Consider the following 13725-nt stretch of genomic DNA (forward strand, 5'->3'; position numbering starts at 1 on the left):
TTAGAAGCGTACAAGGCATACGAAGCACGACTTACCAACAAGCACGGTCGCAGCGTCAAGACCCTTCGATCTGATTGAGGGGGAGAGTACCTCTCCGCAGAGTTCGAGGCCCACCTGAAAGGCCGTGGGACTAGTCGTGAGCTGACAGTCCATGACTCCCCACAGCAGAATGGGGTTGCAGAGAGGCTAAACCGGACGTTAGTAGAGCACGCTCGTGCTATGCTTATCGCGAAGGACTTACCAAAGTTCCTCTGGGCGGAGGCCATCAGTTATGCCGTGTGGTTGAAGAACCGTCTCCCATCCAGGTCAATACCAGGCCAGACGCCCTATGCTTTGGTCCATGGGACGCCCCCAGATCTTTCGAGGGCACGGGAATTCGGGTGCCCAGTGCTTGTGCATGTTGAGCATGCTGGTAAGCTTGAAGCGCGTGCTGAGGAGGCAGTGTTCGTGGGGATAGACGCTGAAAGTAAAGGGTACAGGGTGTTTTGGTCAGCGAAAGAGGCGTGTGTCAGTGGAAAGAAACCTCACCTTCGTCCCTACGCCAGCCGTTGTTGATGTAACGCTGGGCGAGGGGGAGTCCACTACTAATAACGCCCAGCCGTCGCCAATGCCAACACCACATGCCCAACCCCCTCCGTCGCCAATGCCAACACCACTTACCAAACCGTCTCCGTCGCCAATGCCAACACCACTCGTCCCAACTCCAGAACCACCAGCACCTCGCGAGACACGTGCAAGACCTCCTCCTGGATACTATGCGTCTTTGCAGCAGGGGGAGCGAGCCACGCTTGCAGCAGAGCAGGTATTTGAACCTGCAGAGTCAGATTTCATCGACGAAGAAGTACTCACCCAGCAATATGCCTTCGCTGCAGTAGAGCCAGAGGTCACCTACCAGCAGGCCTTGAACGGGCCTGATGCCATTGAGTGGCAAGAGGCGATCGAATTATGAAATCAGCCAACTCGAGAAGTTAGGCACGTGGGAGATCGTTGACTTACCGGCACGCGCGAACCTCATACCGTGTCATTACGTCTTGGCGACAAAACGAGGACCAAACGGTGAGAAGCTGAAACTCCGAGCTCGATTAGTCGCAAACGGTCAACGCCAGAAGTTCAGGATCGACTACTTCGATACGTTCGCTCCTACCTCGAATATGTCCACCATACGGACCGTCCTCACGATGGCTGCACAAGAAGATTGGGAAATACATCAAGTGGATATAAAGAGCGCTTACCTCTACGCGGAGTTGAAGGAAGACATCTATATGCGGGCCCCACCGGGTTACTTGAGGGAAGGAGACGAGAAGAAGGTCTTGAAGTTGTTGAGGAGTTTACCAGGGTTGAAGCAGGCAGGATTTGAGTGGTCTGAGGAATTAGCAGGAGTATTCGCGAAGATGGACTTCAAGCGCTCACAGGTCGATCAGGCGGTGTACTACAGACGCGTGGACGACGAACACACGGTCGTCACTGTATCCGTCGACGATATGGCAGTTACCTCAAAGCACCTACGCCACATCGTGAAGTTCAAGAGCGAGCTCACTAACTACTTCGAAATCTTGGACTTAGGAGAACTCAATTGGTTGCTGGGCCTTAAGGTCGAGCGTAACCGTCTCGAACGCACCATCACTCTGTCGCAGCACGCTTACATTGACACCATCTTACAGCGATTCTACCTAACAGACGCCAAGAGCAGCCAGACGCCAATGGAGCCTGGAGCTGACTTGTCGGATGCACAGTGCCCTGCCACTCACGCCCAGCTGGAAGCCATGCGCGACGTTCCCTACCAGCGTGCCATCGGGTCGCTGATGTACGCAGCTACCAGCACACGCCCCGACATCGCCTTCTCCGTAGCGACACTCTCTCAATTCATGAGAAATCCGGGAACTGCTCATTGGGAGGCCACGAAACGGGTACTACGCTACCTGAAGGGTACTTCTGAGTACGGTATCACCCTTGGAGGGACAGACAGTGGTCTGGAAGCGTACGTAGACGCTGATTGGGCTTCGCAGACGCATCGCCACTCCACCTCAGGATACGTTGTCCTACTCAACGGTGGGCCAGTCGCATGGAGCGCACGCAAACAGCCTATCATTGCGTTATCCACGGCTGAGGCCGAATTTATTGCGCTAACGACTGTCGGGAGAGAGATCCTATACCTACAGATTCTGCTAGACGAGCTATACGATCCCCCTGCTCTCCCAACGCCCATCCATTGCGACAATCAGGCCGCTATAGCCCTCGCCTCCAACAACAAGTTCCATTCCCGCACCAAGCACATTGACCTGCGCTATCACTTCGTCAGAACTCACATCAAGAACGGCACGTTCAGCCTCACCTATTGTCCCACAGACGACAATATCGCGGACGCGTTCACCAAGGCCCTCCCTCGTCCTAGGCTCCAGAAGCTACGCCATCTCATGCACCTCGACAGCGCTCGAGGGGGAGTATTGGACTCCGGATCGAATACCGGACAGGTGACGTCGTAGACGTCACGCTGAGACATTGCGAGCGCAGTTGGATGACGACGTTTGACGTCGGGCATCGCGCCGACGATGCAAAGTGTCAAGGTCGTATGCTACCATATATTTTTTCATCACTATGCTACATTACTTAAATTCACGAGTCTATCCGTCCGAGCATCTCAGTCATTCTACACAGACTGAGATGTAAGCTTATGTTCCCCCCTTACATTATACCAAGCGGCTAACTCGTTCCATAGAATCTATCTAGGTACTATACATTGTATTGAGTCATTCTACACAGACTGAGATAATCTATCTAGTTTTCCCGCTCTCTCGCGTCCCCGCTCGCCTCTGATCACCAGAGATCACAGTTGTGAGCACGAAAGGCATCAGCGACAGCGCTCGGATGCGCAGACAAAGGAAAGCTGCTCAATGATGCATGTAATCAACAAAGGCACTACTGGACTGCGCTCTAGCATCCTTGGCAAGAAATCAAAAGGGAACTTGCATGCCGGTCAGTTGGGAGTAGGTCACAAGTCTAAGTTGGGAGGATGGAGAGATAAGTGCGATAGGGGGACGATATTGAGGCATTAAAATAGTTCCCACGTGGTGTGCCTGCAACAGATGTGCGTGATACACTCCACGAAAGCCTTGTTGATTCAAGGCTTGTCTGATGTCATGACATATGCTATAGGTGGTGTCGAATTTGTCGATGATGATGATGACGATGAGCGGGAGGTATGGGCACATGTACAGCGGGGAAACTGACGTTTTGCCACCGCAGGCTTTTGCCGCTAGTGGAATTACATTTGAAAGGTAATCTAGAGTGCTCCAGGGCGCTCTAGCCAGACTATCATGATATAGAAAGAAGGATCTTCAGATGTTCGTTCCTTTTTGATTAAATGGTCTTTAGGGTCTTTGCGCTGAACCCCTCTATAAATCCTCAGGAACCTTCGCTCCCAGATTCCCCACATCTCACAACCATCATCATGTCCAACATTCCAAAGACACAAACCGCTGCAGTCGTGCCGTCTCACGGAGCTGCTCTTGAAATCAGAAAGGATCACCCGGTCAAGCAATCTTCTGAGCTTGCCCCGGGCGAATGCCTCGTCAAATTATTCTGCACTGGAGTCTGCCACACGGACTTGCATGCTAGCAAAGATGATTGGCCGCTTCACGCCAATACACCTCTTGTTGGCGGACATGAAGGTGTAGGAGAGATCGTTGCCATCGGGGAACACACCAGCGAATCTCCTGTGAAGATTGGTGATCGTGTAGGCATCAAGTGGCTTGCGTACTCTTGCTTGAACTGTGAGCAATGTCGCAATGGACGAGAGCAAAGTAAGCCGAGCGTATGAACGTTGAATAAGATGCTTAATTTTACATCCAGACTGTCCCAAAGCAAAACTGAGTGGTTTCACCATTGATGGCACATTCGCACAATATACAGTATGTCAGCTCCCATGTATGTTAGATTCTGTCGCTGACCTCGTAAGGTCTCCTACGTACATCATGTTACCCCTATTCCACAAAATTTAGACAGCAACGCCGCGGCTTCGATTCTTTGTGCGGTAAGGTTATAGCCACTACATTTGAATGTCGTTCACTCATGTGCTGCATAAAGGGGGGTTACCGTATATAGGGCTCTTAAGTACAGCCGCTCAAAGATTGGCGAATGGGTTGTCTTGCCTGGTGCGGGCGGTGGCCTCGGACACTTGGGTATGTTCCACTACTATGCCTAATATTAATCATCAGACCACTGACTCCCTGATCAGCGGTTCAATACGCGGTGGCTATGGGCCTCCGTGTTGTAGCGATAGGTATGCCGTCCTGCTATACTTGGGAGGAGACTAATATCGTCGCGTTCAGACTCTGGCCACGAGAAGAAGAAGCTCTGCATGGAGCTTGGAGCCGAAAAATGGATTGATTACAAGGAGGCAAAAGACATTGTCCAGGCTGTCCGAGAAGCATGTGGTGGCGAGGGGGCACATTGCGCTGTCGTCACCACTGCGGATGCTTCTGGTTATACCCAAGCCGTCGATTACCTTCGGCCTGGAGGAACGCTGATGGCAGTAGGGCTACCTGGTGAAGCAAAGCTCGAGGCGTCCATCTTTTTCACGGTCTTTAAGGTAAGTTCTATGAAGAATTATTGTAGTGTTGTTGATTCAGGACTTGTTGCAGAGCATCAACATCCTTGGTTCATATGTTGGTAATCGTCAGGATGCCGTCGAGGCTCTGGACATCGCATCGAGTGGTAAGGTAGCAGTGAGGTGTGAGATCAAGGGTCTCTCCGATCTTGAGGGGTGAGTAGATTGCAATGGTAAGGATATATAGCTGATGTGATTCACAGGGCCTATGACGCACTCAAACAAGGCAAAGTAGCGGGAAGGATAGTCTTGGAAATGCCAAAGTGAGTACATATACATATAGTCCTAAGAGTCTGTATAGTCAAACCAAAGCCAAACGTCAATTCATGCACGTATATTCTATTTGGTGTATTCCATTATACTGTTTCTTCTGTTAAGTTCTCCGTTTGAACACCAAGGGAAGGCGGGCAGGTCTAAACAGCCATCAACATACATCATACCGGAAAATAAGTTCGTCACATACGCTAGAGTGAGCACACTTTGTGCATCAAGTACTCTCGCTCTACGCTTCTCAAACGTTTCGCTAGCAAATTGCGGTTCGTCTTTGATCGAAACAGTATATTGTGACATCAAAATGGTGAGAACAGCCGCTCCCTCCGTTTCCGAGAACCTGAACAAATTCAAATGAATGATCCAAGAATAATTGCAATATGCTCACTTTCTTCCCACACACCCTCTGTAACCTTCATTGGTACAGGCGTCTTCAAGTTGCTTCTGAACACAAGATATCAAGACACTTACCACTACTGAAGGGGAGGAATGCATCTCGGTTCCAGTCACCAAGGAATCGCTCGGGTTTAAACGTGTATGGATCTTCCCAATACTTGGCTGCAATCATGCGTCAGCATCTCTTTTGCACTTGGAAACTTATCTTACGGTTGTAGTGAAGCCCAGGTACGCTAAATGTAAGACCCGTTCCTTGAGGCACAACGACCGTTTTCATCGTCCCGTTCACATCTGTGAGGGTGAGGGTCGTGTCTTCGGCGCTTGTCTTTGGCACAATGCCAACCTGCACCAGAAGTAAAACCAAATTCGCTCAGAAAAGTTCGCTAGATCAACATACAGGGGGGAACATCCGCAGTGTCTCGCTGAACACGCTGTCACGATGTCAGTCCACACGGAGGTCGAGTTAGAGGCGGCAAACTGACGCAGAAGAGTAGGCCAGTGATGGCATATCATCATAAGTCTGTCGAAAAATGTCAAGTCTGGTTGTAAAGACGTCTGCAATCTAGGGGTCCATACAGGAATTCTTCCATCAGGTAGTACACGCTTGATGTGCTGGTACAGTTCTTCTTGCTTATCGGGATATAAAGCCAACAGCGCGAACGCAAAAGCAAATGTATGGGCTGTTGTCTGTGAGTTGTCAGCGTGAGGCAAAATCGTCGAAGAGATGTAATATTTATTACCTCGTGTCCCGCAACCAAAAATATGAAGATATTGCCTGTCGAATAATGTCACTATTTCTTGCTGTAGAGTCGGAAATTGTAGCTTACCGATTACCTCACTGTCGGTTAACTTTATTTCACCCTCCGACAATTTCTCATCGTCATTTGCTGACAACAAACTAGATAATAGGTCGTTATTTTCTTCTTTGTGCTGGGACCCCTGCCGTTCATGGATCATCTCCGTAAGGTATTTCTACAAAAGAAGGTCATTATAAATGCGAAGTGTTCAGCCACCATACTGGTACGGACATGCAACTCATCGAATGCAACTCTTGTACGCCTGAAACGTTTAGTGAGTCCCATGGCCCATTTCGGAACTAATAATTTGATGGTGAGGTCCTGTGTCACTGTGTGGAGAGCATCTTTGAAAGTCAACTGGTGCCCGGGTGGGACCACGGTGTCATCTTTCCAGGATATAGGGCGACCAAAGCCTATAACAAGTTCACAATCAACAGCAGGCTATTAATAATGTTGAAAATGCTTACCTGCAGCCCCGATCACGAACAACGCGATCTAGTTATCCGGATTAAATTAAAGAAGCGTGTAGGTGGCGTCAAGAATTCTTACCGGCAAAGTTAAATCTACGCCGTGATCGACAACCACTTCATCTTGTCCAGCCCACATTGTATCAAAAAGGTCGAGCATTATCTGTATCGTTGCATCCCAGACCAATCTGTTATTCCTCTTCAAGTTGAAAGTTAGTAGAGCTCTATTGTACTTGTGGACGTCAGTTACGAACTTCTGAAAACGCAGGTGCGACAATCTTGCGGTAACGCTTCCATTGATCGCCTTCGGAAGCAACAATGTTCTCTCCAAAAAATGTTATGATTTTGTATTGGCCTAGAGGTTTCGGAAAGCGTCCTCCACGAGACCAAGCAATATCCTTTGGTACGATGAATCAATTAATCGACGTGCTACCAAGGCCAACATAGACTGACGTACCTTGATTATATTGGCGTCTGCAATGAACATCGCTCCTTTTGCTTTCGGCCAAAATGCCGCCTACAACTATGAACTTCCGGCACATCACGGGTGTCGCAAGCAACTCACAGAGGAAAATATATCGAGGCCCCACTTCGCAAAGGCTTCCGAAATTTGCATCAATCAGGCAAATTGGATCAACAGGAAAAGTATCCGACGTACGGGTATGCTTCGAGATCCAGGCATGATCATGACCCAAGGTCAACCCGCGGGTCGGGGGAAACATCTGCCCGAGCACAGTCGACGGAGCAAGAATTGTTCTGTATCCTGGAAGATGGCTGTGCAAGTAAGTAGTTTTAAGTAGTTCTACGTAATTCGACAAAGTTGGTCAACCTACTGAATGCTTGCCAGTAGCCGGCGGAAGTCTAAGAAAAGCTGCAAGGCGCGCAGTGCGCCCACTGAACCCACTAATATTGCAAGGGTCTGCAACGACAAGCCAGAGACAGTCATATTCGTGGGGGCGTTGGAGTGAAGATGTCGTGAGCAATGAGCGAACGAGAAAGAGCAAACCTCAGTTCAAAGTACACACCTCTATGTAATAGTATGTATATGATTTGTTACCAGGGGAATTCCTGGAACGAACTCCCACCTTCCGACGGATGACAAGGGGGGATCCCCACTGCGGAAGCCCTTCAAATACCTTCAGACGCACATTGATCGATTTGCAATGCATCGCTGGCTTTCCTGCAGCTCCGCGAGAGATCCTGGAACAACATTAGATTTCGGAAGTGATGAGGTCGACTGAATAATGGCTGATAGGCGCTGTCTGCCTACGGGAGACTAACTTCAGTGGGATATAATTACAAATCGGACTGCCGGTAAATCCGGGAGAGTTCTATATATGGTGCTGCTGGAACAAATTTGATTTATTACCAGTTACGATGCAATCAATTCCATCGAGTTCCCGAACTGTTCCTCGGCGATTCCTCAAAAAGCAGTTGAAATTGCGTAAAGGACAGCAAGTTGAGCGAGCACGTAGGTACTGTATTACATAGTACAATGGGATTACATCGGCGTCCACCCCAACTATTCTTGAATCTCCACCACGACCCACTTGCGCGTCAGCAAATTAAACACGCTTCCGAAAATCAATGTCATGAGCGTACAGCTGAGGATAATGACATTATAGGGCATGCTGAAATCTGGGGTGGGGAGGTCGACAAGGAGCGGTGGGGTATAGATCCTCTCCCAACCATGACCCGAAGAAGCGTCGTTTGTCGATTGAGGGAGCGGGAAAAACACGGCCCCTGGTAGATCCCAGCCTCTCATCGCATCAGGTGGATGTTCGGTATATTTCAGAAAAGCTTTGTTGACTTCCATGGAAATTTTGAGCGTGCTCTTCGGTGGAATTGTAAGGACAGCCTGCAACATCGAGGGAGAGAGGCGGCCACTAGATTGGGGCGAGGGCGGATGGTATTTCAGTCCTGAAAGTAAGTCGCCTGAACACAAGATAATCAGCAGATGCAATCTTCTTATGGTTGTACGTCATACTCCGTATCTGCGAGTTTATTTCGACTTTCAGAGTGTGCATCCACAGTGTAAGAAGTGCAGGCATCATCTCCAGATAACCTGCCGACACCTCCTGGGGAGAATTGTTGGTCACAGAAACAGAAAGAACGCCTCGTGTTTGCGTTGTACCATGGATTGTTCGCTTCACGCTGAGCGGTGTGAGTGATAGTAATGGTGGCAGTGCTGCGTCAATAAATCATCACTGAGCTGGTTAAATTGACAGAGAGGGACGTACGATACTGGAAGCTATGTTCATTTGGCCAGTACATGGCAATGTTGGACGGACTTGTGAAATTAGATGCTTTGACGTAGTATTAGTAAAGATTTATTGCATGAGATACCTGTACAACGCACAGGAGGAAAAATCATAAACGGCCAAACCATCGACATGGGCAGGGATTTTAGGAGTGATCTGGTGGTTCTTCTCTTCTGGGATAATAACGGTGACAGAACTGGAGCTTGCTACCGGGCAAGACCGTTCGATAGAGCGATCAAACAGTGATTGAAGATTCCAGTCTGTCAACATTGTCAACGAGGGATATATCATAAACAGATTACTGGCTCACCTCGTCTCTTCCCTGCGCTGGTTCGCACTGGATTGAATACTGCTTGTAAGGTCAGCTTTAATTCCACACCGACGTCTTCCTTCCATATCACGTGAATCGCCATGCCATGCCAGTCTGCATCAAACACCTTCTGAGGATTGAGAAGTGCAGCAAGCCCTGCGTGGCTCTTGCACGGAAGTAGCTTCAAGAAGGGCGTTAGATTCTCCGTACAAACGTTCTCTGAAGGAAGTGAGGCGTGCCGGAGTTCGTGTAGGCCAAAAGGAGGAGTAGACCCGGATAAAGGGAAGGCGACCGTTGGTGACGTCGTTCGTCTCGAATCTAACGACCCAAGAGAAGCGCAAAAAAGTCCCGAAAGTGCGTTTCGAAGACCAGACCATCGTTCATCCACTCTAACAGATTAAATGAGTGAACATGATCACAGTTGTTCGTTGATCATACACACGTCGATAACTCACTAGTGCCCATCCAAGCCCATAGCTCAGCTCCGGTGCTAACCCCAGCTTCGGGAGGATGCCCCCAGTTATCATAATTCCATTTTCCGGCGTTGAGAGTCAGGTGCAGTTCGGTGATCGCGTACTCGCGTAAGATTTGACCAAGGGTCAGTGGGAATAGAGCATAGTGCTGGGCTGCGCAGCTCGTATAGTTCAGGAGCCAAAAATAGCGGTGGTATACGCACATTCATCTGGTTGTCCTAAGACCTTCGGATTTCGTGGAACTGCACCCTCCAGAACAGTCACGAAAGAGAACGTCGTAGATACTCGCCCATCTCTGAGTGGTTGTATCCGGAGATCTTCCTTGTAATTTTCCCCCCGGTAAAGGCCAAGAGTGGGAGTGAACAAGCAAGCTAAGCAAATCCAGACTGAGGCGCGATGCATGTGGTCTATGGCTCCAAGTGGAAGGAGGCCCGTAACGCGGAAATATGGTTATACGAAGGGGTAGCACAGGCTATGTTGTCTCCCATAGACAAATGAAAGTCGTTCCTATACAGTATGGTCTGGGTTCATACATGCAGAGTCCAACATAATATTATTAAGTTATATTTGAATAATATTGTCGGAGTTTTGAAGTAGAATCAAATTTTCACACAAAGTTGATTTCTGCTTTCCGCTATCCGGCATGTCTGTACGCCGTACGCTCATACAGTACGAGCGCAGATGGCCAAAGTAGTATTCGATTCAAGTACAAGCGCTACACCTGACAGGCCTGATGTATGGTCTCTGTACATTATGGCTCCTCAGGTGTGGGTCCATCATGATGTTCGGCCTTTGTCGGTGCAGGTATTCTACCTAGTCAGACCTTTATAGAGTCTAGACGAAGGAAGATAGTCGTTCCTTCCAATCATAAAGGGGATTGTAGCAACTGAGTATAAAAGGGTTTCTAGCATTTAACTGATAAGACTGATCATCCTTCCAGTAAGCAAGGCATTCCGCTATGGCTTCAAGTTTCACCAGCAATACTCCATTGGATCCCAGCCTCTATAGCCTTGACCCTGCTGCGCGCGAGTTCTCCAAGCAACAAACAGGCATCACTGAAGATGACGAGTTGAAGCACCACATCCTCGCCGTTCAAGCAAAGGCTTTCGCGGTGAGTAATGATGTTTCAAATACCATCAACGTAGGTCGAGTCTTACTATGCGGCGGCTCGTACGTCTATTAGGTTGCGCCCTACTATTGTATCTACACTTTCGTATTCACAGGGCAAGCGATACTCGTAGAACTTGCATTCTACAGTAGCTGATGTGGATTCCAGACTCAAAATTTCGAGACATCCGAAATATCAGAGCGTGCTTCAGCTAGGTCGTGACTACAAAGAGGCACTGTTCCTGGATCTCGGATGTTGCTGTTAGTGTATTTGACCTTGTCTGGTAGATGATGGTCGTGAAGTTGCTTTGTCATAGTTGGCAATGACGTCCGCAAGGCAGTTGCAGATGGTTGGCCAGTCACCCGAATGATCTCTACCGATATCAGGCAAGGTACGCCCCGCGATAGTCGCGACTCTGGTCAAATTAGGGGAAAGCCTGAAACTTTAACAGAACTTTGGGACCTAGGACATGTCCTTTTCCGGTCTACGCCAGCGTCTTTCCCCTCGCACTTCATTTCGGGCAACTGTCTTGATCCAACTTTCTTATCATCCGAGCCTGGGCCTTCGTCGCAGTCACTGCCTGATTTGTCCTCGCTCACCTCGCTGAATGACTTGCGTGGCAAACTTACTGCTATTCACGCAGCATCTATATTTCACTTATTTTCTCAAGAGGAACAGGCGTCACTCGTGCGTGCTGTAGCTTCTTTGCTGTCTCCCGCACCAGGGAGCATCGCATTCGGATCTCATGTCGGATACCCGAAGCAGGGTACCATACGGTGGAAAGGGCCTGGTATGAAAGCGGATAAGTATTGTTACGATCCTGAGAGCTGGAATAAGCTCTGGGAAGACGCAGGTCCCTTCAAGACGGAGACCATCCTGAAAGAGGTGACAGGTCCAAATGGTGGGATCGGGTGGACGATGGTATGGAGCGCGACGATCAGCACGAAATCCGCTGTGTGAAGTCACGATGACTATCATATCTCAAACATCCCTTCGGCGTTAATGAAAATTATGACCTGGAACATCAATACACCATCACCTTAACGGAATTGTGTCATCCTTTCGGCTTCCTTATCTCCCAACAAACCTGCTGTCAAGGGCACTACGGCGAATCATAACCCTCATATCTCACATTATAACGTTCGTCATTGATGCAACCTACTTGATGGGTCTATGATTGTAGGACCGTTCGCACCCCACTCTGCTCCTCAATACTTCGTTGCATCAAAGTGACAAAGACGCCTGAGATTTACTTTATGGTGTATCTTAATGCCTGGTCGTATATGAACAACGCTACGTGGCAGTACCGTACGTGGCCACCTAAACTTAGAACCCGCTCCTTGAGTATTCATTAAGATCAAGCAGCTTCGACATTTAAATGTGGACTATTCTTCCAGTACAAGGCATTCTAATATGGCTTCATTTTTCACTAGTGATACTCCATTGGATCCCAGACTCTACGGGCTGGACGATGCTGCGCTCGAGTTCTTCAAGCAGCAGACAGGCATCACTGAAGAGAACGAGCTGAAGCACCACATCCTCGCTGTTCAAGCAAAGGCTTTCGCGGTGAGTGACGGCATTTCAAATTTCATCAACAGGTCAAGTTTTATGCGGCAAGTGTTTTAGGTGGCACCGTACTATTGCATCTACACCTTCGTATTCACAAGGTAAGCTATACTCATGGAACCCCTATTCTATGGCTGACGTGTATTCCAGACTCAGAATTTCGAAACACCCGAAGTACCAAAGTGCGCTTCAGCTAGGTCGTGATTGCAAAAGCGCACTGCTGTTGGATCTTGGATGTTGCTGTTAGTGCATTCGATGTTTTCTAGTAACGACGGTCATGGACTCACCTCGTCGCAGTTGGCAATGATGCACGCAAGGCAGTGGCAGATGGCTGGCCAGCCACCCAAGTGATCTCTACTGATATCAAGCAAGGTACGCCTCGTGATAATCACCTCCCCGTGCAAATCAGGGGGCATGTGCAGTCAGACTGACTTCGTGACAGAGCTTTGGGACCTAGGACACGTCCTTTTCCGGTCTACGCCGGCATCTTTCCCCTCGCACTTCATTGCGGGCGACTGTCTTGATCCAACTTTCTTGTCATCCGAGCCTGGGCCTTCGTCGCAGTCACTGCCTGATTTATCCTCGCTCACCTCGCTGAATGACTTGCGTGGCAAACTTACTGCCGTTCACGCAGCATCCATATTTCACTTGTTTTCTCAAGAGGAACAGGCATCGCTCGTCCGCGCTGTAGCTGCTTTGCTGTCTTCTGAACCAGGGAGCATTGCATTTGGATCTCACGTCGGACTTCCGAAGCAGGGTATCATACAGGGGAAAGCGGGTGCTATGAGAGTGAAGATGTATTGTTACGATCCTGAGAGCTGGAATAAGCTCTGGGAGGATGCGGGTCCCTTCAAGGCTGAGGCCAGCTTGAAAGAGTTGGTAGGTCTGAATGGTGAGATCGGGTGGGAGATGATATGGAGCGCGACGGTGATCACGAAATCCGGTGTATGAATACGAAATCCTGCAGAAAGGAGAACACCGGGCATTGGTATAAACGAAGAAACAATTATAATGGGCGTAAGCACTTCAGGTGTGCCCTAAACCACATATATCCTTGTATCTCGTTCTGTGTGACTCACAAGTTTGTGCTCGAGTTTTTCCTGCAAATCAGGGGTTGGGACAAACAGTCACGGTCCTTAGGTCATCCTGCTCTGCAGCACTCAGTGGCCATGACTGCCTTATTGTCCAAGGCTTCAAAACTTCGGGTAGTATGCCCACGCATACTACGTTCTTCCTCTGGTCAAATTTTACAGGCCACGGCTTATCTGAATAAGTTGTAGGCACTGATCCTCTACAGGTGTTTTGTTTCATCTCATTGCAGAAGCTGATTTTTCTTATCGTGCTTCTGTCCATCTCTTTCACCCCGTTCTACCACCAATACGGGTCACTTCGAATTGCCGCATGTCTCAAGTTTGACGCATATTTCAGTTTCCGCACTTAGACACACTTGGGTCACTCGGAGTAGACAGAT

General features: G+C 49.0%; 5 protein-coding genes across 5 annotated transcripts; 3 read left to right on the forward strand and 2 right to left on the reverse strand.

The window, feature by feature from the left end:
• Window positions 1-3448: 3448 nt before the first annotated feature.
• DEU56DRAFT_957121 (chaperonin 10-like protein) lies at window positions 3449-5028 on the forward strand (the record flags this gene model as incomplete). The annotated part of the gene is made up of 8 exons (XM_041359258.1): window positions 3449-3800; window positions 3850-3908; window positions 3956-4035; window positions 4084-4178; window positions 4235-4279; window positions 4329-4588; window positions 4641-4762; window positions 4810-5028. 8 exons carry the CDS (start codon window positions 3449-3451, stop codon window positions 4871-4873), a joined length of 1077 nt encoding a protein of 358 aa, XP_041205668.1. The 3' UTR covers window positions 4874-5028.
• On the reverse strand, window positions 4980-7482 carry DEU56DRAFT_741756 (cytochrome P450; the record flags this gene model as incomplete). The annotated part of the gene is made up of 18 exons (XM_041348881.1): window positions 4980-5019; window positions 5070-5216; window positions 5265-5289; window positions 5348-5434; window positions 5483-5615; window positions 5670-5703; window positions 5755-5792; window positions 5849-5959; window positions 6013-6047; window positions 6100-6244; window positions 6301-6482; window positions 6537-6564; window positions 6619-6735; window positions 6791-6934; window positions 6994-7053; window positions 7102-7136; window positions 7195-7310; window positions 7370-7482. 18 exons carry the CDS (start codon window positions 7480-7482, stop codon window positions 4980-4982), a joined length of 1590 nt encoding a protein of 529 aa, XP_041205669.1.
• Window positions 7483-7953: 471 nt separating this feature from the next.
• DEU56DRAFT_818647 (Gpi16 subunit GPI transamidase component) lies at window positions 7954-10117 on the reverse strand. The gene is made up of 7 exons (XM_041353972.1): window positions 9784-10117; window positions 9550-9733; window positions 9108-9496; window positions 8896-9057; window positions 8777-8842; window positions 8524-8724; window positions 7954-8471 (listed from the first exon to the last, which is right to left on the reverse strand). The coding sequence occupies exons 1-7, from the start codon at window positions 9980-9982 to the stop codon at window positions 8059-8061; spliced, it is 1614 nt and encodes a 537-aa protein (XP_041205670.1). The 5' UTR covers window positions 9983-10117; the 3' UTR covers window positions 7954-8058.
• A 421-nt stretch (window positions 10118-10538) lies between these two features.
• On the forward strand, window positions 10539-11648 carry DEU56DRAFT_915375 (uncharacterized protein; the record flags this gene model as incomplete). The annotated part of the gene is made up of 5 exons (XM_041357731.1): window positions 10539-10691; window positions 10726-10793; window positions 10857-10948; window positions 11005-11079; window positions 11140-11648. 5 exons carry the CDS (start codon window positions 10539-10541, stop codon window positions 11646-11648), a joined length of 897 nt encoding a protein of 298 aa, XP_041205671.1.
• Window positions 11649-11846: 198 nt separating this feature from the next.
• DEU56DRAFT_504805 (uncharacterized protein) lies at window positions 11847-13283 on the forward strand. The gene is made up of 6 exons (XM_041346555.1): window positions 11847-11996; window positions 12054-12254; window positions 12315-12355; window positions 12405-12496; window positions 12552-12626; window positions 12697-13283. Exons 2-6 carry the CDS (start codon window positions 12102-12104, stop codon window positions 13203-13205), a joined length of 870 nt encoding a protein of 289 aa, XP_041205672.1. The 5' UTR covers window positions 11847-11996; window positions 12054-12101; the 3' UTR covers window positions 13206-13283.
• The last annotated feature ends 442 nt before the right edge of the window (window positions 13284-13725 follow it).

This window comes from Suillus clintonianus (genome assembly GCF_016758775.1).
Source record: "Suillus clintonianus strain FC179 chromosome Unknown DEU56scaffold_67, whole genome shotgun sequence".
Classification (NCBI taxonomy): domain Eukaryota; kingdom Fungi; phylum Basidiomycota; class Agaricomycetes; order Boletales; family Suillaceae; genus Suillus; species Suillus clintonianus.